This window comes from Mauremys reevesii, linkage group 3, assembly GCF_016161935.1.
Source record: "Mauremys reevesii isolate NIE-2019 linkage group 3, ASM1616193v1, whole genome shotgun sequence".
In the NCBI taxonomy this organism is placed as follows: Eukaryota; Metazoa; Chordata; order Testudines; family Geoemydidae; genus Mauremys; species Mauremys reevesii.
The window spans coordinates 78261734-78284604 of NC_052625.1; the positions used below are offsets into that span (position 1 = coordinate 78261734).

At 43.0% G+C, this 22871-nt stretch overlaps 1 protein-coding gene across 4 annotated transcripts in view; it reads right to left on the reverse strand.

The window, feature by feature from the left end:
- TBCE (tubulin folding cofactor E) overlaps positions 1–21030 on the reverse strand; it is a 56244-nt gene extending 35214 nt beyond the window's left edge. The window contains exons 1-3 of one of the 4 annotated variants that reach the window (XM_039531490.1): positions 20889–21030; positions 14451–14592; positions 12400–12484 (exon numbers count right to left, since the gene is read on the reverse strand). In XM_039531490.1, the coding sequence (XP_039387424.1) occupies positions 12400–12484; positions 14451–14550 (185 nt within the window). In that variant the 5' untranslated portion in view covers positions 14551–14592; positions 20889–21030. Of the gene's footprint in view, positions 1–12399; positions 12485–14450; positions 14593–14728; positions 14837–17483; positions 17647–20888 lie in introns of those variants that run through there. The other 3 variants (XM_039531492.1, XM_039531488.1, XM_039531491.1) reach the window with 3 other exon arrangements.
- Between the last annotated feature and the right edge of the window lie 1841 nt (positions 21031–22871).

The following is a 22871-nucleotide window of genomic DNA, read 5'->3' on the forward strand; positions in this document are numbered from 1 at the left end:
GTAAAAGGAAGCTTACTGGGTGAGATTTTATTTGTATTCAGTTTCTTAGACAAACTAGTGTATTCTATTTTAATTTACTTGGTAATTCACTTTGTTCTATCTGTTACTACTTGGAACCACTTAAATCCTACTTTCTGTATTTAATAAAATCACTCTTTACTTATTAACCCACCCAGAGTATTTATTAATACCTGGGGGGGGGGCAAACAGCCGTGCATATCTCTCTATCAGTGTTATAGAGGGCGAACAATTCAGGAGTTTACCCTGTATAAACTTTATACAGGGTAAAACGGATTTTTTAGGTTTAGACACCATTGGGAGTTGGGCATCTGAGTGTTAGAGACAAGAACACATCTGTTAGCTGCTTTCAGTTAAGTCTGCAGCTTTGGGGCAAGTAATTCAGACCCTGGGTCTGTGTTGGAGCAGATGGGTGTGTCTGGCTCAGCAAGACAGGGTGCTGGGGTCCCAAGCTGGCAGGGAAAGTAGGGGCAGAAGTAGTCTTGGCACATCAGTTGGCGGTTCCCAAGGGGGTTTCTGTGATCCAACCCATCACACTCCTCATTAGCCTCATTAAAGACTGAGGCAAAATATGTGTTTAGATATTGGGCCATGCCTAATTATCCTTAACCTCCACTCCATCCTCAATGTTTAGCGGTCCCACTTCTTTCTTTGTTTTCTTCTTATGTATTTATCCCACAATCCTACATCACTTTCCAGGCTTCTGTGGATGCCAAAAAGCCCTAACCAACTGCTCTCTATCTGTTGACAAAACCTCCAGCTTCCCTCTGACAACTTCTATGTTACAGTTTTGTTTTCAGAACAAAAATCTGCAGTAAACTGAAATCTGAAAGAGTGGAGACAGTAGGAAATTAAATAGACTATCAAAACAGACACAGACTACTGCACTGACTAGGTTATTCATTTTCCTATTTAATTAAATAGAACCTCAATTTTCAATTTATCTGAAATTGCTGCAGAATTTCTAGTCTGCTGCACCAGAATGCCAGCAAAATTAAAGGATCTTGTCACAGTTTAGATCCACCTTGTCACTGAGTACACAGGACTTTGCCTATTAATTAAGTCAGAGAATATTTGTACTAACACCAAAGACAAAAATCTCTCATTTAACAGTATTCCACGAGATAGCACAAATCAAAGACAAGTCACTTTTGAAACAAATGAATCAATGTTCAAACTGCTTTACAATTTAAAACTGTATATTCACTGACTAACAAATGTGTACATTTACATGTGGTTTATCTGTACATAGCATTGTAACCTAGCCAGTTCAAAACATTGCAACCCTGATTCATTCAATGACATCAAAGTCTGAATATGGATTAATTTTGTGCTTTCAAAAAAGTAATGTTCATGTAGAACCATTATATATAAAGAAAGATTTGAATGATTATATTTACCAAGGGAGAACTCCTTTTTTTAAAGCAATAAATGCCTACAGCAAAAGAGCACCTAGATTCCTGTGTCACATTTTCTGCTACATTTTAAGTACAAATTTGATTCTCTGAACCCTGGTGCTAGGAAAACCTGGAGACTCTGATAAGGTTGGATGGATGCAACTGGCTGACGGATGGCATATTGTGCTGTATACCATTTCCAGAGGTAGCTCAAGTTTAGTATTATGAGAGGAAAAGTTAGTGCAATGCAGGACAAGAAGAAAAGTGAGCTGCACAAACATTATAATGAATGAGAGCTGTAAACAGCTAGACTCTAGAGGAAATTTAAGCAACATATCCATGGGATAAGAAACGTTTCTTCAGAAATAAAATTGTCTGCCCAATATAACAAACAATAGATTTTTCCTGATTTGTTAGCCATTAATTATCTCCTTGGAAAAAAACTGAGTATCACTAATTTTGCAGATCTATTTAGCAAGAATTGTCTAATATGCCAATTCTTGATAAGCATTTTCTGTGTTCTAGATATAGACAAATTCTGCTGCTCCATTACCCTGTTCTAGAATTTAGGTATGGAGCCATCTGGTTACTTTATGTAACTAATTCTATAGTAAGTCTGTGTTATATACTTTTGCTAATTTTGATAGCTGTGTATTGTTCAACAAAAACAATAAAATCTTTACTGAAATTTATTAAAATAATATATATAAGGGACTTGCTATAGTTAAATATGCCTTTGTTACTGAGATTAAATTGCTGTAATGTGCTCTGTAAGAGGCTATGACCTGGAACCATACAGAAGCTGAAGCTAATGCAAAATGCTATGAACCACTTATTAAAGCAGAGTTGCATTTTGAGAGCACGAGGCCAGTGGTTTGAGATCTGCATTAACTCCTAATAAGCTTCTAGATGGAATTCAATGTGTGGGTTTTAATCTATGAAGTCTTAAATGGTTTGGGACCTGGTTACCTCTCCCTGAGCCATACTATTATGCTTGAGATCAGCAGAGACATTCAAGCTGAAGTCCTCTCAATATAAATGAGAGGGACTGTGAGCAGGATGTTCTCTGTGAGGGGTCCACAGTCTTGAAACTTGCACCCCTTCCTCACTCTGTCCATCAGAAATGTTAACCTTTTAGGCATGCTGCAAAACCCATTTTTCCCCCCCTCAAGCTATATTAAGGGGCCTGATATTAGATCATCATTAGTAGACAACAGACCACCTCTAAAAACAAACTAAAAATGACCACAGCAGCCTAGTATGAGATCAACTCACCCCTTCTTCCCTGGATTTTCTAAAATACTTAGGGGTGAGGAGAAAAAAATCAGACAGGGAGTAGCAAGAGAGCTGGGTAGTGAAAGTTCACAGACAGAAGAAGGAAGAATTAGCAGAGACCAACGGGGAAAATGCTGTGGGAAGCATCATCATGTGGAGAGGGCTAGAAAGACACACCTTTTTGGGAATGGGAAAAAAACCATAGTGGAAAGGTAGGAGATGAGGAAAAAACTGGAGGAGCAAGGAAGACAGCAAGTGTGTGCAAGCCAGAGGTATATCCAGGGAACAGAAGGTGGCAATGGGTATAGCAAAGATCCCCAAATTGAGGGGCATGGAGAAACATTGGGGGGCACAGCTGGGGCGGGGGACAGGGAGGGAGCACCCTCCAGCTCCACTCCTGGACCCAGCTGTCAGCCCCCTTACCTCTGTTCACGTCCCCTGCTCCCGGCATGGACAAGGGTAAGTGGGGATGTAAGGTAAAAAGTTTGGGGACCACTGGGATGTAGGGATAAGTAGTAATGGGTGTCACGCTGCCTAGTATGGGACACAGCTAAGAGAGCCAATTTCAGGTCAGACTGCAAGGAAACAGGGCATGTACCCCAAACTGGTGGTATAGTCTCATGAGATTCCACCAAGCCAGTAATAAATGTGTGCTTCCAAAATACTATACTAGTATTATGAAGCTACAGACAGTCCCTTTCAGGCCCTCTAACTCCTCATGCACCATCCGGACAAACCAGACTTCTGTGATAAAAGATTATTAAAAACAAAAATCACATATTAGATTCTTTCAGTTCCAAAGAACCAGGCACACATCCCCGGTGAAAATATACTGCAGATCTTAGCCAAAAACCACGCTGGTAGCCAATCCTTTGGAAACTAAAAAACTAAAGGTTTATTAATATAAAAAAAGGAAGAGTGTTATTAAGAGGTTAAAATAAATCATATACATTACAGTTGATTTCAGAGTTTGCAGATCCGCATGAGAGCAGTGATGTTAAATTTGCCAGTTTATAATAAGTCTTTGGTTCATCCAAAAGATTGGAATCCAAATGACAACTTAAATGTAGAGTCTTTCCATGAATCTTTTGGGGCATCCCAAGTAATTAGTTGGGGATCTCCATCCAATGGCTCAAACTTTCCCTGTTAAAGTTAAGCAGACTAGAAATGGCAGGATAGTGCCTGAGGTTTTTCTTTTATAGCTGAAACATGCTGCCAAGTGTCTTGAGCACAGCATGCATCCTCTTAGCTGAGCCCAAGACTCACCCTTTGAAATGACCATTCTATTTCCTATGCATACACAGGTAATCCAGCTACACTGATTTACATAAGACAATTGATGGTTATTCATTAAGCAGGGATAGATAAGCTGAAGACAATATAGGTCAGGGGTCGGCAACCTTTCAGAAGTGGTGTGCCCAGTCTTCATTTATTCACTTTAATTTAAGGTTTCGCATGCCGGTAACACATTTTAATGTTTTTTAGAAGATCTCTCTCTATAAGTCTATATATTATATAACTAAACTATTGTTGTATTGTAAAATAAACAAGGTTTTCAAAATTTTTAAGAAGCTTCATTTAAAATTAAATTAAAATGCTGATCTTATGCTGCTGGCCCGCTCAGCCCGCTGCTCGTCTGCGGTTCTGTTCACATAGGCCGGCAGCAGGCTGAGCGGGGCCTGCAGCCGGGACCCCGGCTGGGAAGGGTCCAGCAGCCAGAACCCCAGAGCAACAGCGGGCTGTGCGGGGCCGGGACCCCAGACCGGCAGTGGGCTGAGTGGCTCAGCCCACTGCCACTCAGGGGTTCCATCTGCCGGCTCCTGCCAGCCGGGATCCCGGCTGCCAGACCCGCTCAGCCCGCTTCCGGTCTGGGGTCCCGGCCCTGCCCACATACAGTGGGTATCTACCTTCTCCCTGGTTCTGGCCCATTCTCTTCCTCTCTCTGCACTGAGCTGAGGGTGGGAGTGCACTGAGCTCAGGGCTGGGGGTGAAGAGTCTGGCTAGGAGCTAGAATGAGGGAGGAGGCTCAGGGTTGGGGCAGGTGGTTTGCGTGTGGGGCACTTACCTGGGCAGCTCCCATTTGGTGCGAGGGATGCAGGTGGGAATGTGTGTGGGGGGGGGTTACAGGACCTCCTATTCGGTGCTCAGGGTGGGGGTGGGGTGCAAGAGCAGGGTGTGGGGGGGCATGGGGGGCTGGGGATGTGGGGTGCAAGAGTCAGGATGTGGAGGGTGCATGGGGTGGGGGCTATGTATGGGGGTGCAAGAGTCAGGGCAGAGGGCTGGGGGCATGTGAGGGGGTGCAGGTGTCAGGGCGGGGTGGGGCTGGGTATGTGTCCGGGTGCCAGAGTCAGGGCTGGGATCGTGGGGTGTGTGTGAAGGAGTCAAGCAGAGGGCTGAGTGTGAGGGGGGGTACAGGGCTCAGGGCAGGGGCCTGGGGTGTGTGCGGGGCACAGGGCTCGGGGCACGGGCCTGGGGGTGTGCGGGGCTGCGGGGCTCAGGGCAGAGGGCTGGGTTTGTGGGGGGGGGGGAGGGTCAGGGCTCAGGGCAGAGGGCTGGGTGTGTGTGAGGGGAGGTCAGGGCAGAGGGCTGGGGAGGTGTGGGGGGGCATGTGAGGGGGGGTCAGGGCAAGGGGCTGGAGGGGATATGCCCCTATTCCCCCCCCAAGAATTCTGCCTGCGCGGAATGGCACAGAATTCCTCCAGGAGTACTATATACATCTTTGATCTTAAGGTTATTTAGAATTACAGGATATAGACAAACAAGCATACACACAGCATCTTCCTTGATTCCTTATCAACACGAATTAATGGGCCTAGCATATTAGCCCCTTTAAGCATCTTTTGATGCCAATGCACAAGTGAATTGTCCTGATTACAATTACAATGCCTCTCAATTAGTCTTTAAGGGTCACACACAAGTTACTTGGCTGCCGATTTTAACCCGTGCTGGTTTGCTAATGTCACAGTGTGTAAATATGGAGGCAGACAGGACACACAGCAAAAGCAAGTAGCAGCAGCTGGCAGAGGAATAGAGCAGCAGGTCAGCTAGGAGGCAGCAGCAGAGGGCAAGCTGTGGAAGAAGTATCACAAGGCAGATGGGAAAGAAGGAAGATCTGCTGGCAGACAGGTGGAGAACACAGCAGGAAGTAAATGAGCAGTTAGGATGTCAGCTGGGAGGCAGTCTGGAAACTTGCATTTGTTGGTGGGGAGGTAACTGGGAGGGAGTAACCAGCTATGTAAACAAAGACTGTCATCAACGTAATAGCATGTCAAGGTGAAAGGATTAATCAGCCAATCAGAACATAGCAAAAAAACCTCTATAAAATTCAAGACATACTGTTTCTCAATTTAACTACACCAGGTGCTTTAGCAATCATGTTGTGCGTACTGACATGATGATCTTGAGAAATTATGGGGCTAGCAAGAGCAGGGGAAATCGTTTGGGCATCATGCATCCAATTTTTCAGTTGGAAATTACAAACCTGTCCTAATGATAAATTTAGTACTGGCAGCAGGTTTTCCCCCCAATTTATTCACAAATGTTCCAAATAGCTCCACAGGATAAGACAGTACTTGGAAAAGTATCTGGATAACAGTGTATCTTACTTAAAAACTACTTCTAAACTGGTTTTGTAAAACATACAATAGTGAATTGAAGATTATGGTAGTTACAAAAGATGCATCAAAAATACTTTCACATAATATACATAATCTCCTACTTATCTAGCTAATTTCATTGTTCTTTTATAAATATAAAAGCCTAATAATTCTAACCACATCACTACCTACAATTGTTTTTCACATCATATTAAGCTATCTCACTCAAAACCCCTGAAAGTTTGAAAACATATGATCAATTTAAATGCTCAGCTTTCCCACTCATCCAAAAAAAAAATCACTATTACGTATCACAACTCAAAACAGTTTCTTCAAGCAAAAAAATCACAGCACTTTTACAATCACTGTCTTAATCACCACATCTCTCACATGCAAACCACAACACAAATTGCAAATGGCTTTGGTAAAAGCAGCAAAGAGTCCTGTGGCACCTTATAGACTAACAGACATTTTGGAGCATGAACTTTCGTGGGTGAATACCCACTTCGTCGGACCAGCATAGGGATCTGAGACTGGTGTATAGCACTTTTTTTTTTTTTTTAATTATTCTGACCATCTACCACACCCCTTTTCTGTATCAGAGCATCTGTCATCCTCCTCCTTTCACCCTTCCTTCCTCCTTACTGGCTCCAAATCCCCTTGCTCACTACCCTCATGACTCTACAGTTCTCATTAGCTCCACCTGCACCTCTTCTCCTCTCGGCCAGTGTGACATTATTGACATAACCTGCAACCACTGTTGTACAATATTTGCTGCAAATATAAATACGTCAGTTGTCATGTAAGGCAGCGCTTCTTAAAGTCGGGCCGCTGCTTGTTCAGGGAAAACCCCTGGCGGTCCGGGACAGTTTGTTTACCTGCCACGTCCGCAGGTTCGGCCGATCACAGCTCCCACTGGCCGCTGTTCGCTGTTCCGGGCCAATGGGGGCTGCGGGAAGGGTGGCCAGCACAACCCTCGGCCCGGACCGCTTTCCACAGCCCCATTGGCCTGGGACGGCAAACCGCGGCCAGTGGGAGCTGTGATCGGCTGAACCTGCGGACGTGGCAGGTAAACAAACCGGCCCTGCCTGCCAGGGGCTTTCCCTGAACAAGCGGTGGACTGGCTTTGAGAACCACTGGTGTAAGGTGTCTATGGGAAGGTTATGATTTGCTGGTTATGATTATGCTATATGTATGCATGCATCATTTTTGTAGCTGAAGTTATGAATATTAGCTACGTACTTGTATATCAGTGTGTGTTAATTCTGAAGTAGCCTTAGTAAAGCATTTGGTCAGCTTCTTGAGAAAGGAGTTTGCAAGTTAAGTGACCAATCAAGAAACACTTCCTGGGGATGTTCAAGATAGCATGTGGGCAATGGCTGCCACCTGTAAAGAACTGAGTCATGCATGGACATGTGACTTGCCCATGTGACTCCAAACTCCATTTTGTGGTAATTTTCCACAGTAAGAACAAAGAGGTGTCCTCACACCTGGAAGAGACTATAAAAGGCAGCTGCCTCATCTCCATCTCGACTTCAATCCTGCTCTGGAGGTACTTTGCTGCAAACTGAAGCTTTAAACAAAGTACTGAATGACCCATCCCAGCTGTGGATGTACTCCAGAGACTTGATTTCAACCTGCAGTTTATTCTATCACTGCTACAAGCCTGAACCAAGAACTTTGCCATTACTGTATGTAATTGATTCCATTTAACCAGTTCTAGCTCTCATCTATATCTTCTTCCTTCTATAAATAAACCTTTAGATTCTAAAGGATTGGCGATAACGTGATTTGTGGGTAAGATCTGATTTGTATATTGACCTGGGTCTGGGGCTTGGTCCTTTGGGATCAAGAGAACCTTTTTTTCTTTTACTGGGGTATTGGTTTTCATAACCATTTGTCCCCATAACGAGTGGCACTGGTGGTGATACTGGGAAACTGGAGTATCTAAGGGAATTGCTTGTGTGACTTATGGTTAGCCACTGGGGTGAAACCAAAGTCCTCTCTGGCTGGTTTGGTGTGCCTTAATAGTAAAGGAACCCCAGCCTTGGGCTGTAACTGCCCTGCTTTGAGCAATTTGTCCTGAATTGGCACTCTCAGTTGGGTCCCACCAGAACCAGCATCGTTACAGCCAGTCAGCACAAATCTAGGTCCCACATGCACATCTTCCTCATCACCTCTGACATTTGCCCCACTCCTAGCCCCCACTTCATCTCAGCTCTCGCCACATCCACACCCATCCCCACCACAGCCTCCCTGATGCCACCATTCCTATCCTCCCCTGCATTACCCTCCTTCCCCACTACCTCCTCAATCCTTTCTCTTGTTGTGTCTGGAACTCCTACCCCACTTCTAAAGAGCACAGCCATCCACAATCTTTCATAGTTCATTCTCCCTAGCTCCTGGCTTTCATGGACACATGGATTCCTTCATCTCACACTGCCTCTGCAGCTACCTTCTCTTTATACTCCCGACCCTGGGTCAAGCTGTCAATCAGGCTGATTACCAGGATCAATCATCCACTCTAGTATTCTCCAGAAAGATCTTCCCAAGTTACAGAAACAATGGTTCTGAGGAAGAAAAGTGAATGCCTCACCTTCAATTTAAAAACTCTGCATTGATGAGTGGAGAATGTGGACCAATTATTACCAGAGAAACACTAATTAAAGCACAGTTCTGAAAAGAGGTATTGAACAGATTTAAATAATGCACAAAATTATTTTCAATTTGACAGAAAGCAAAAACTGTGCAAATTCTCCTATCATAGTCTCTCAAAGATTTCCTTTCCATCAAATCACAATATCTGGTAATAGAGAAATTACAGCTGCATCATCTTTGGGTATTTTTACATAATCATTTGAGACATTTTAGAGTATGTACTGCTTTGTCAGTTGCCTGTTCAGGCTGGACACCTTACACAGACACATAAACTGCACACACTTGTATTATGTCTCTCTCCTAAGGCAGGGTGTAGCTAATTATGCCTTGGAAACCACAGGAGCTCGTACTTTTTTCTTCAACTGAATTCAAAGCATTTGGGCCACTTCCATTACTAATTACATTATTTAAGAAGTATGGCAGTCCTGGAACTCTCAGCTGGAATTCTTCTGCTAACAGGAGTTCAGTAATGTGTAATTCTTTTTTCTTCCATTAAGAATGGCCTTATCTTCATTAAGCCTAATTTTATTAGTTACTATTATTAGATATAGGGCAAAAGAGTATCCATCCCTCAGAGCTGTATAATTTTCCCACTTTTCCTTTCCTCTTCTAAAGAATAAACTTAGCTTTATCACCTCATTTTCTGATAATGAAACTTCTTGGGCTTCCATGCCAGACAAGTCCTGAATTTTAGAAGATACAGGCTGAAAGCTGTGATTTACATTAGCAAACAGAATCCATCCCTTCTATTTCTGCCTCTTTGCTAAGGGTGAGCAATAGCTATTTTGGAATCCTTCAGGGGGACCTTAAGCTTATTTTTCATTTGAGTCATTAAACAAAATAATGGGTAAACTCTTCTGCAGCTTCAAGCAGAGGCTGAACTGCTGTCCCTCATTAAGAATTCAGAACAACAGATTTCCTGAAGCAGAGAAGCAAGTTCTTTAGAGAGCCTTGTAATGCTACTGAATTCTAGATACAACTGTAAGAATCACCCTTCACCTTGATGTTTCCTGTTTGATTCCAACAGCTCTCTTGGCACATGTGACCTGGGAGTAAACTAGATCCAGTTTCTTTCTCAATAAACACAGAAATATGCTTCATCTCATGCAGTGCTGTTTCTATAGGACACCCTAAAACAGTGATTCAGCCTTTTCCATACCATAACCCCATTCTAACAAAAGACAATGGCAAGACTCTTCCCATCTAGTCATAAGGAAAGATGGATGATCATACCCCCCACACCAGGCCTGGCTGCAGCCTACAAGTTGAGAACTGATATTTGGGAGGTACTTGGAGAACAGCTACATATTGTGCTTGGGCTGGGGAGGGAGGGAAGAGAACAAAGTGTCTCAAATATCACATATCTCTTGTTGCAAGAGTAAGAGTAAGGCAGGTATTGCCAGTTTTCACTCATTTTTGTGAAGGAAATCCTTACCATGAAGTACTTCTCTCATTGGTTGTGCATTGGGAGAGAGATTACAAACTTTTCCTACTGATTTGAGCTAGATGTGTCATACACAAGTCAAAAATTCATCATCTGCAGATGCCAAGAAGTTTCAATTTCTAAAATCAACTAGCATGAGCAGATGGCCATTCAGATTTGTTATGGGGATGGCAGTCTGTTTACTTTGTACATCAAATATAAGCATAAAGTTTCCACTGCAAAACTATAGATACTATTTAAGTTAAGTTGTCTTATATTTTGTCACTTGGCTGCAGTAGTCATTTCCAATAGTAAAAACACAAAAGACTAAAATTAAAAAAACTCACAGAAAAAAAACAAAAAAAGAAAATCTGAATAGAAAAAACTGGCCCTTCCACTCCAAATATTCATGGCAATACATTTGATTATTTAGTTTGATAAAAAAAGCTTGTTACTCTTTTTAACAGTACTAAATTTTGGTTAACATTTTTTTAGTATTGACAATAGGTTAATTCCTCTGCAGCAATTATTGAGAACCTTAGGAGGCAAGAAGGTGATAAAGCATCAGGGAATCTCTTCTCTGGAGATCTCCAAAGACTTTAAAACACTGGTGATGGGCAGATCCTAGCTTTGCACAAGGGAAGGGAAAATTTGTGGTGACAATCCATCGTTTCCAACATTAGTCACTTCCACGATAATAAAAAGAGGTCTTCTACACAGAACTCTTATTACAGAGGAGCATTATGATGTCAAGAGGTCAGAATAATTTTCCTTTTAAAAATTTCTACCAGAATTTTTAATCTTAATTTCAGAGACCCACAAATCAGGAAACACAAGATTTAAGGTTTGCATGAAAATATTAACTTGTACTCAAAGTACATGACATATGATGAAGCACAATTTTTACCCCTGTAACCTGTATCAAAATACTCCATATGTACAATTTGAGCAACTTAACATTGCCATGAAAACCTTGCCTTCTGAAATTCTTGACTTGGTAGTGTTATTTATAACCTTAATTTACATCAATGTAGACATTAAATACAAAACAAAAACCCAAAAAACAAAAACCCACCACACCACTTACACTGATACAAGTATTCCCTATTTGATCCAGACTGGAGAAATTGTACAAGGATAACAATTTGTATTTCTGAAGGATTTTCTTGGGAGCACAGAAGAGTAAAACATCCGCAAGTTTTCCCTCTCTTTCTAACCACACAACATTACAAAATACTAACTGTACTTTTAAATACGGTAAGGTAATTTAACAATGGCAGGCAAAAATAGTAACATCAGACAAGAATTAAAGAAGGGAAGAATAAAAGACTGGTATTACACAGAGTGGAAGTAAAAGATATTACGCTTGTTCTCACCAGACTTTGTTACAATAAAAAAGAAAAGAAAAAAAAGAAATGCATGCCAATATGGTCCATTAAATGCATCAGACAAACATCTTCTCCCCCCTCCCCCAAACCAAAGAGAAAGAATCGGTAGTACAGTAACACTTAGTATACCCCCTTAAAGTGCATTTATGAATAATTTTCAATCTGAATTCTAGCCATATTCAAGGCAGTAAATGAAGACTAAACACCACCACAGAATTGCATAAGGAGACAGTCAGCAGAACACAATGATTTTCCCGCTATACTACGGGGCCTAAACGCCATTCTACTCCTTTCATAAACAGAGCCGCCAAAGACCACCTGTAATAGTGCCCAGAAGTCAAACCTTTTAGATGCATGAGAACCTCCAGGCAGGCAGCTCAATATTAGTCTATGGGTTAGATCTGCAACTGGATCCACCTGGGTGCAAGATGCCTATGAGTGGAGGCCAGAAGTAGGATCTAGCTTTTAAAATTTAAAATAACTTCAATGGCCCTTGGAACAAGCCCTAAATACTGAGGGACAGAACTTTGAGTATTTTGCTAATAGTCACCATTTCTATTGTTCCTGGGTATGGTCAGTATTTCTCTTCCTCTTTCCACTTTGTGTCTTGGTCAAATATGTAATCTTCTTAAGAAGATACTTACCCGCATTTAAAATACTGTACTCCTTCATGGCTGCCATTATGCTTTCCTCTTTGAGGATTGTCCCATTCTACTCCAAGCCAAAGTCCTTAAAAAATAAAAATAATAATATATTGATTAAAAAAATAGAAGTTTGGAGTTCAGACATTTTCTGCCCACTACATCTGATTCATTATGGGTATACAACCTCTCTCTGTAGTACCAATTTCCAATATAAAGTCCTGCTTATAAGCCCACCTATAATTTTGGCATTCAAAAATTGATTTGGCCTGAAAGTTGCCACACTTACTCTGAAGGCAATGAAAAATGTTTCTGCAAAGTTCTTCCTTCTAGTTCTCAAAATGTATTGTTATTAATATTTTTAACAAAAACTATATGTTGGATGAGATTGTTAATGTGGAACTGTTAAAGGAATTCCTCGGAAAGGCTCAAGCGTCTGGAAAGACAGAAAACAGGAGCAGAGAAAGGGGTCCAGGGCTATGCAGACTCCTATAGAAAGGTAGGAGAAGGACTACAGTCTCTCCCAGGACCATAAATGGGGGTCTGTGCCAGCACAGCGAGAATCCTCAAACTTTACAAGTGCTAGGAAAATTATGCATCTATACCCTCTCTCCTGGGCTAATGAGTTACAAAGTCATTGACCTAGCAGTTTGTTTAGCCCAGGATGTTATTACCTCAATCAGAAAGCATCCTCAAAATTAAAGTAATGTCAAAAAGTATTTTGTTTAGGAAATCACATACCCCCAAAGCTCTAATAGAAAGAGTTCTGGAGACACCACACACTTTTGTTGTTTGTGTAGGACATGAGAACTCCAAGAAAACTAATTTTAATCTATGAGTTTATTGCAAGATAGTCACCCTAGGCCTAAACTTCCTTTAAGCTGCATGGCTGGGCAGCTGCCCAGCAGGTGATCAAGTGCCATCACTTCTGGTGTAGCACTTCAGGTGCCCCTCCCATTGGCCCCCCCATTTCCACAGAGCAGGGGTGGGAGGGCTTGACAGGGCTCAGGAGGGAGGGAGCTTGCTGGCAGCTGCTACTGCATTTCAACCTGTTGATCTACTTAAAAGGGCAGTGTACTTAAAATGGGGTCAGCATCCTTAAAAGGGCAACACGCATCTCTCACACTCACTCACACACACACAGTGTCACTGTCTCCCACACAGTCTTTCACACTCATCTCCCAACACATACTTGTATTATTGTTGTTGTTACTTCTTGATACTTCTGTCAAAGTGCGTTATTTTAGTTTTTTGCCTGGTCTATGCATTCATAATTTTTATTTCTCTTATGCTTAAATTTAACTCTTTCAGTTGTGAGTTCTAAAATACCTAACCTGTCCTGGCAAGAGTAACTATCCCTATGGTAACTTTTTAAAAATACATATTATATCTAGGTTTTTGGTTTCTGCTGGTGGTGCACATCTGCACACTACCTCAACATGGTGCACATAACAAAATTCATTCCGCACATGGATGGAAAAAATTAGAGGGAGCACTGCCCTAGGCCATCTCTTGTCCTCTCCCTTCAGCATTCCCTGGCTACCCCACTCACTGAGTATTTTCCAAGAGAGTAATGGGCCTCTCCGAAGTAGGGCTGCTATAATTGGTATGCCCCAGATAACATTTCTCCATATTGGAAGGTGTGGTGAAGCAAGAGATCCTGCAATAACGTGACATTCCAAGAAGGTAAGTACATGTAAAGGGATCACTATCCTAAGAACAAGATCGTTTGCTATACGGACGAGGCTTTTGGTCATTGGAATCAGTTTCTCCCCTTCCTAAAATACTGTTATGACTCCACCACATCATCAGTTATATTAAAAAATCATTCCATTTCACTTTAGGTATTAGGAAACCATTGGAAGTTTTAGTATTAATGGGACTGTCCTGAAGCTAACTGTATTTTGCAAAGTTACCAGAGCCGCTCAACGAAGTAGGCCAATCTGCATCAATTAGTAAACAAAACCAGACAGATAGCAAATGGCTCTATGATCTGCAGCTAGTAGTTTCTCATGCAAAAGTTAACCTTTACATTTACAAAACATTAACTTTACCTGTTGTGGGAGGAACACTACCAGCATACCGCACAGTTGCATATTCTGTATCACACAGGATTCTTCGACCAAGCACATCAGAAGGCACACTACTAGTCATTGTGAGAAATCTGCAGTCCAAGCAAGGCACTTATTTAACGATCTGGAGAAAGGGAAACAACACTGTTGACAAATACACACAAGTGCTTTTAAGTTACAATTTTTGTGTTTGTTTTTCATTGTTCACAATTTCCTCTTAGAGACAAGAAAATAAAATTCTTCCTCTGTCAATCTTATACCTTTCAGTCTGGCAAATACAGATTCTCCCCTGCATCTCACTCTGATTTTTCTGTTACTGTTGCTGGAATAGCTATGGAAGTGACACTTATTACTCGGCAAGTTTTTTAGTCACAGGCATTTTCTTATTGTGGTTTATCTCCCAATTCTGCTTTTCATTATGATTTTTTTTCATCATGATGATTTTCACTCTTGAGTTTCACGCCTCTGGTAATGCAGAAAACTCCACCAAGTTTTTAAAATTGATCTTCTAATCCAGTGGTTTTCAACCTGGGGGTCCAAAGTCTATGTTTAAGGGGTCCACAAAAAGTTGTTACCATAGAAGAATGGTTTTCAACCTGTGAGACGCAGAACATCCCTGGGAGTCAGATGACTACGTCTAAGACTTCCAAAGGGGTCCGCACCTCAATTTGAAATATTTTAAGGGTCCACAAATGAAAAAAGGTTGAAAACCACTGCCCTAATCTAGCAAAGAATCCTGTGGCACCTTATAGACTAACAGACGTTTTGCAGCATGAGCTTTCGTGGGTGAATGCATCCGACGAAGCTCATGCTGCAAAACGTCTGTTAGTCTACAAGGTGCCACAGGATTCTTTGCTGCTTTTACAGAACCAGACTAACACGGCTACCTCTCTGATACTTGCCCTAATCTAGGGATTCTCAAACTTCATCGCACCGCAACCCCCTTCTGACATTAAAAATTATTACAAGACCCCGGAGGGGGGATCAAAGCCTGAGACTGCCCAAGCCCTGTGCCCCAGAATGGGGGAGGGGGTAAAGCCCCACTGCAGGAGGGGCCAAAACTGAAGACCAAGGCTTCAGCCCCGGGCCAGGGGCCTGTAACCTAAGCCCTGCCACCCAAGGCTGAAGCCCTGAGGCTTCATGCCCAGGTGGTGGGGCTCAGGCTTCAGCTTCGGCCCTGGGCCTCAGCAAATCTAAGCCAGCCCTGGCAACCCCACTAAAACGGGATCATGACCCACTTTGGAGTCCCAACCCACAGTTAGATAGTCTGCTGCGCAGCGGTTCTCAATCTCAAAGACTCTGCCTTGCTGTGCATGCCCCAGCCTCAGAGCGTTCCTGCTAACTAGTGCCTTTCATGAACAGGAAGCAAAAGCTCCCCTAATTGCATATCTGAGAGTGAGATTCACATCATATATGCTCAAAGAAGCAGAATTATAAGGGCAGGGAATTATCCTCTCTCCTAAGATACAATCCGTGCAGAATTCCTAATGAACAGTACAGTGCTTACTATTGCACCATCCATTAAGAACAGAGCCAAAGCCAAAGCCAGGCAATTAACACAAAAGATATTTTCTTTTTTGTTTAATGGTGGATAAGAGCTATAACCCCTGTAGCAGGGTTGAATACAGTAAACCTGACCAGTGTGTTCTGACAGACAATGAAACTCTCCAGAGCAGTGGTTCTCAACTTATTTATCCGTGGGCCATATATGCAGCTCTCCATGTGTTATGTGGGCCGCATCCACATTATCACACTATACCAGGGGTCAGCAATCTTTCAGAATTGGTGTGCCAAGCCTTCATTTATGCGCTGTAATTTAAAGTTTCATGTGCTAGTAATACATTTTAACATTTTTAGAAGGTCTCTCTCTATAAGTGTATATAATATAACTAAACTATTGTTGTATGTAAAGTAAACAAGGTTTTTAAAATGTTTAAGAAGCTTCATTTAAAATTAAACTAAAATGCAGATCTGATCAGTTTAGTGCAGTGGTTCTTAATCTGGGGTGCACGCACCCCCTGGGGGTGTGAGATGCCCTTTCTGCGGGTGCGAGACATGCAAGATTTTTTTTTTGAAGCTGGAGGCAGCTGCAGAGCCCTGGGCTGGCTGCTGGTACCCCAGCCTGGCAGCAGGCTGAGCAGGACCGAAGGCCCGGACCCCGGCTAGCAGGGGGCCGGGCAGCTGGAACCCCAGACCAGCGGTGAGGTGAGTGAGGCCGGAGGCTGGTATCCCAGGCCAGCAGCAGGCTGAGCGGGGCCGATGGCCGGGACTCCGGGAGTCAAGGGGCCAGCAGCCAGAAGCCCAATGGCAGACTGGCGGCCAGAACCCTGGCTGGCAGTAGCGTGCCAGTAAAAATCGGCTTGCGTGCTGCAGGCTGCCGACCCTTGGTCTATATTCTATACTATCTTTATGGCCCTGAGGATGTCACAGGGGCTGCAGCTGGGTGCTGGCTGGGCTGTGGGTTGAGAACCACTGCTCCAGAAATTTAAGCAGCTCTAGTGATGGCCAGGCTGGGTAACAATCTTTGTATGGGGGAGGGGGGGGTGAGAGAGCTTGAACCGGAAGCAGGTTTCCCAATTCTCCCTAGAGACCAAATCCAAACAAGGGCGCTTTGGAAGCTGGGCCCCCGTTGGGGCTAAGTCCGCAGGGCAGAGCCGCCCTCCTTTGGGGGAATGGGCCCGTCAAACCTTCGGCTGCAGCAGGGAGGCCCCAGAGAGTCCCCCGCCCCCGCCGGGGTCCGCGCGGTGCGGTCCTGCGAGGGGTCAGGCGGGCTCGGCTGGGACAGACCCGCTGAGGCCACCGCCCCGCGCTGCCGGGAGGAGGAGGAGGCCCCGGGGGCAGGCAGTGGGCGGCGCCGCCAGAGCACAGCGGGTGACTCGGGGCAGCGGGTGACTCAGCAGAGCGGGGGCCGCCCCCGGGGGCTCAGCGCTCCCCAGGGCGGGCGGGGTCGCTGCATGGCCCCTCCCGGGGGTCCCGAACCCCCGCCCGGCTCCCGCTAGCCGCTGTGGCCGGTACCTGAATCCCGCCGCGGCCCCGGCTGGCTGGAGCCCTCCCGGTAAGGGTCGCTCCCTCCCCAAACAAACCGCAGGGCAGAGACGCGCCCCGCCGCCTTCCCATTGGTTCAATCGCTCAAGGCCCGCCTATTTCCCCCCGCCTCCCATTGGTCGCCCCATCGGAAACACTAAACCGCTCCTCCTCCTTTCATAGTCACAGAATGGGCGCCGTAGAGGCTCCTGGGTAACGTAGTTCTTCAGTCACTCTTCATGGGGAGCCCCGAGGTACCCGCACCACAAATCCCATGATGCATCGCGGGGAGAAGCGGCAGAGGAACGTGTGCGGATAGCTCTTTTCTGAGTGGCTGTTGGTTGTGGTGCGTTTCCTGATTGGGCGAACAGTTTCCAGCCTGTTGCGTCGCGTGGCGCGGGGGATGCAGTAAGCAGCCTGGGCCAGCGAGTGGGCAGCTGCGGCCATGTGAGGCACCTGCCCGCCAAGGCATCAGGCTGATCAACTGGTTGGCCAGAGTGGATAAAAATTGATATTTTTTTTTAAATTGGATTTTAATTAAACATCAATTTATTTCAGAAAAATAAACCTACTTAAATTAAATGTGACATTATTACAACTTATGGTAACGCCTAAACTTTCATCTGTTAAAATAGTTAAGTACATGTTTGGTGCCACTTTTTAAAGCAAGTCTAGCCCCTGAAACCAGGGTTAGTCACAGCCTAAGCACTTGGAACCACAGTTTGTTGAAGTGCTAAACCACTTTTCTGCAGGTGCAAAAACATTCTCTTTTATTTCAGTTTATTCAACCATTTAGGTTCAATGACTAGTTTATTCAAAGTTAAAAAACAAACTGGAAGTTGAGAAAGGCAGAAAAGCTTGGTTTCCTCATCCAAAAATATGAATACAAACTAGGTTTGTGAGGATGAGATTGACTAGTTCTAAAATCTTGAAGAACGTGGTAACCAGAAACAATTAATTCATTAGCAACAGATACTTTTTGTCTAATAAATTAGTTTTATTATAAAACATGTTTTGATACTTTTGAGAACATTTTATATCTAACTTATTTAAGAGTTTTATTTAAGTAATTAAAACATTTTAAATTGCTGGATTTGTGCATTTTTTATTTTATTTGAATTTCTAACCAAATACAGCTTGAAACAAATCATGAGTAAAAAAAAATCAGAAGAAATAAATACATCATTCACCATTTTCTAACAAAAATATAAACATTAAAAATTGAACAAATGTAAGTTAAACTATAAAATTCCTTAATTGTGTATAAATTTGGTGTGTATCCTCCTGGTTAGCAAAAAGCAATACCAAAATTGGTATAAAGACTATATTTAGTGGCAAAACATATGTTAAAGCTTACCAACCAATGAGAATTAACCTTTCAACTAAAAAGTACAAATGTAAAAGAAGATTAAAATTGATTATTTAAATCATGGTTTCTTGCTTGCTAATTTAAATCAGTACTAAAATCAGTGATTGAAATCAATCCACCTTGACATTGGTATTTTGGGAGGGAATTACTGAACAAATGTCTCACAAGGATGCAGCATCTCCTGTGTGTTCTTATGGATGAGATACTGGACTGGGAATGAGGACTCCTATGTACCAGGCTCAGACACAGACTCGGTGTGTGACCTTGAGCAAGTTACAGGTAAAATATTTCTGAAGTGAAAGCAGATTGTAGGTGCTCAAATTAAGATACCTTGGACCTAATTTTCAGAGAATATATTGTTCCAACTAACTTCAACTGTCATTTAAAACTCAAGGCAACTTTCCAATCATAGGATCTTTTGAAAGGAACACAATGAACAGAACAGTCTATTTTATATCATTGTGACTAGTCAAAAACATTCTAATAATATTATTTCTCTACCTGTAAAATCATATCTGAACCCCCTCTCCCCCAAATTCAGAAAATTGTTTGCAGTATAGTCATGATTGTCCTAATAGGGGACACAGATTTTATTTGGATAATTAGGAGTTTGGATAATCAAGATGGCAGGGAGCCCTCTGTAGCTCTACTGTCACAGACCCGCTCACTTACTCCTATAACAGCAGGTCTGCACAGGGCTCCCTGCACTACTGCTCTTGCCCTTTCAATTATTACAGGTCCTGGGGTTGGGGAGGCTTTGGCTCAGGTGGGCAGAGCAGAAACTCCCAGCTCTGTCCCACTAGGACCACAGCCTTCCCTGCACCTTGCACCTGCAGGGATTGGGTGTTATCAGCCCTATGGCAGCACAGGGAGCCCTCTGCAGCTCTACTGTCACAGCCCTATTCAATCACTCAAATGACAGTAGGGCTGCTCCCTGCTTTGCAGCAGGAGCCATTCAGCAGTGGGATGGCCTCCCATAAATCAATGCCACAGACTCATCTGGAATACTGTATGCAGTACTGCTCCACTTCAGCTCAAAAAGATATTGCAGGGTTAGAGGGGATTCAGAGAATGATCAGGGAGCATGAAAAACTCTCATATGAAAGACTGAAAAAATTGGGATTGTTTACATTGCAAAAAGAAACACAAAAGAGGGGACATGATAAAAGTAAAATAATGAAGGGTATACAATAGTGTAGATTGGGAGTTTACATTTGCCTGTCTCATAACACAAGAAACAAGGGGACATTCAATTAAATCTAAACGTGTAAAACTAATAAAAGGAAATACATCTAATTAGAAATGAAATCATTGAGGCCAAGAACTTGGCAAGATTCAAAAAGGGATTGGACATTTATGTGGAGATACAGGAAGAGGGGGACACACAACAGGGCCCAAATGGGGCTCTGGGTGATCGCTACTTCTCACCACCCAACACAGATGTAATGAGGTTAAATGGTGTCCGTATAAAGAAATTAAAACTACTGATTATTCCTCAAGATAGGCCTTTAATGACTTACGGCTATAAATGCAACATAGACAGAATACGAAAAGAAAAATTAAAGACCAGCATTGAATAAGGATTAATAATAAATGACAAATTATATTGCAAACAAGCACAACTACAGGTAATGTTATGCATTAACTACTTATTACTATAAAAGCATGTTCTTAACATTCCCAGTTTTTACTGATGACAGGCACGAGTACATGCAAAGTTATTACTTATTAACTATTAACCTTACAAGTTTTATTCCTGCCCTTAATAAGTATAAGTACAAAGATACTATAAATTGATTAACAGCTTTCTACTATTTTTAAACAATTTAACACTAGTATTAAACTTTTACTTCTATTTTTAATACTGCAGTATTAATATAATCTGAGATCAAATTATGCCGACACTACTATTCTTAATACTATAGTGTCAGTACAACTTGAGATCAAAACAGCTCAAGCAACCCAGACTTCTTTACTCCGTTGCCTTATTTTGCATGCAACCAGACAATTTTACTGTAAAACCTTACCCTGCCAAGAATACGTTACCCTTTAGTCGACCGTTCTTTGCATTGGCCAGGTGCAGATGGTTGGTGCAGTTCAAGTTTCCTCGGTTCAGGGGGTGCAGGTCAGACCGATCAAAGAGAATAACTTCTTAGACCAAGACACACACACAGCCACCTGAGGCTCTTCACATTTAATCTCATCTGCCCGCTGTGTTTTGAAGCAGGTTAACCAATCAGGTTAGGCCAAATTTAGTGTTGTTGCTTTGGCTGTATAATTCATGCTTACTTATTTTCTTGTAGCCAATTATTGTTTTAGTTTATAAGTTATGCTCAAGGAGATAGCTTACTTGTATAAAGCCCACTGTCTCGACTGTGGTTTTCCTTAGTTTTCTAGGTAACTTACCTCTAAATAGGCTATTGGCTTGATTGTGGGTAAGGTTATCTTGATAACCTATGCCTAAAGGCCTAACCCATCAAACCCACATAGGAATAATTTTTTTGGCTGCAGCATCTCTTAATCACAAGTTCCAAAGGTGGTTTCAATAAGCCGTACCCGGGACCATGACCTATTATACCATATAGGAGTCAACATAAAATGTTGTCTGATTGTAGGTGTCTTTTGACCACAAGTTGCAGCTTAATTTTGCAAAGCTTGTTTGTTTTTTGTTTTAAGATTATTTTGCAAAGCTCACTCTATAAAGCTTTTGGAAGTTTTAGGCCTAACACTGACAATGCTGTTGTTCATCTTAAGCTTAATAACACTCTTGCTCAAATTAATCACAATTTATATGGGTGACAAGAATATCCAGAGTTATAAGTAATGGTAACACAATTTTTGGAAGGGATATTAAGCCTCAGCATCAGCACACAAGCCAGTTTTTAACTACTAGAAATCAGGATGAGATCGAATATGGGTTGCAGTGTCAGGAATCAGGGCCTGCAACAGATCCAGTCTCTGGGCCACCTAACAAACACAGCTGGCCTGTAGAAAGCTGCCTGACTGGCTACACTGCTAGGTTGGTTGGAAGAGTCACAAGAGTAGACCATCTCTAAAACCCAGCTACAGCAGTTACTCCTGGGGGAATTCTACACCAAAAAATTCTGTGCACAATATTTTAAAATTCTGCAAATGTTATTAGTCAAAATAACACCATATAATCACACCAGTTTCAATTATTTTGGTAATATATTTCAAAATACCTGTCAGCAAGTATATCTGTAACAATACAGACAAAAGATTCAGGAAATGTTTTTTGACACATAGATTCCCTACTAGGCATATTAATACAGAACTCTGAGTAATAATTCATTTAAACAACAATACAGAAACATATTTCCTGCTCCCCTCAGAAGCAGTGCAAAAGCTTGGGGGAGTCCGGGGTAATGGAGGAGGGAAGTGATTTGCTGGGAAGGAACCTGGAGGGTTGTTGGGTGTGGGAAGTATGGAACAGTTTTTTTTGGAGGGGGGAGGGATTGTTAGGGAGTTGGGGAGCCTCCCCCAGGCAGACCCTAGCTGACCCCTAGCCTCCCCCATTCAGTCAGGCACATCTACCCTGTCCTCATGTGTCCCTTCACCCCCATTCCCTTGTGGACTTGCACCCCCACTCAGCCACCCGCTGTCCCCTGTCCCCACATGGCCCTGCATCCCCACTCCCATTCAACTCCTGCCCCGGTCTGTCCCCCCACTAGCCCTTCTGAAACCATCTGCATGACCCTACCCCCTATGTGCCCCACTGTCTGTCTCCCCATATCCCAAGTCTCCCACCCTGCAGGCATGGTGCTGTCAGTAATGCAGCCTCTGACCCCTCCCTATCGGCTGCTAACTGCTACAGTTGGCAGGTTGGCTGCCCTGTGTTCTGGCACCACAGAAGCCTCTGTGGGCAAAAGGTGTAACTGCAGTGCATCTCCAGTAGAATGTATTTTCTGCAGAGAAAACAAAATTTGCGGGGAACATGAATTGTGTGTGTGCGCAGTGACGCAGAATTTCCCCAGGAATAAGTAATTCAG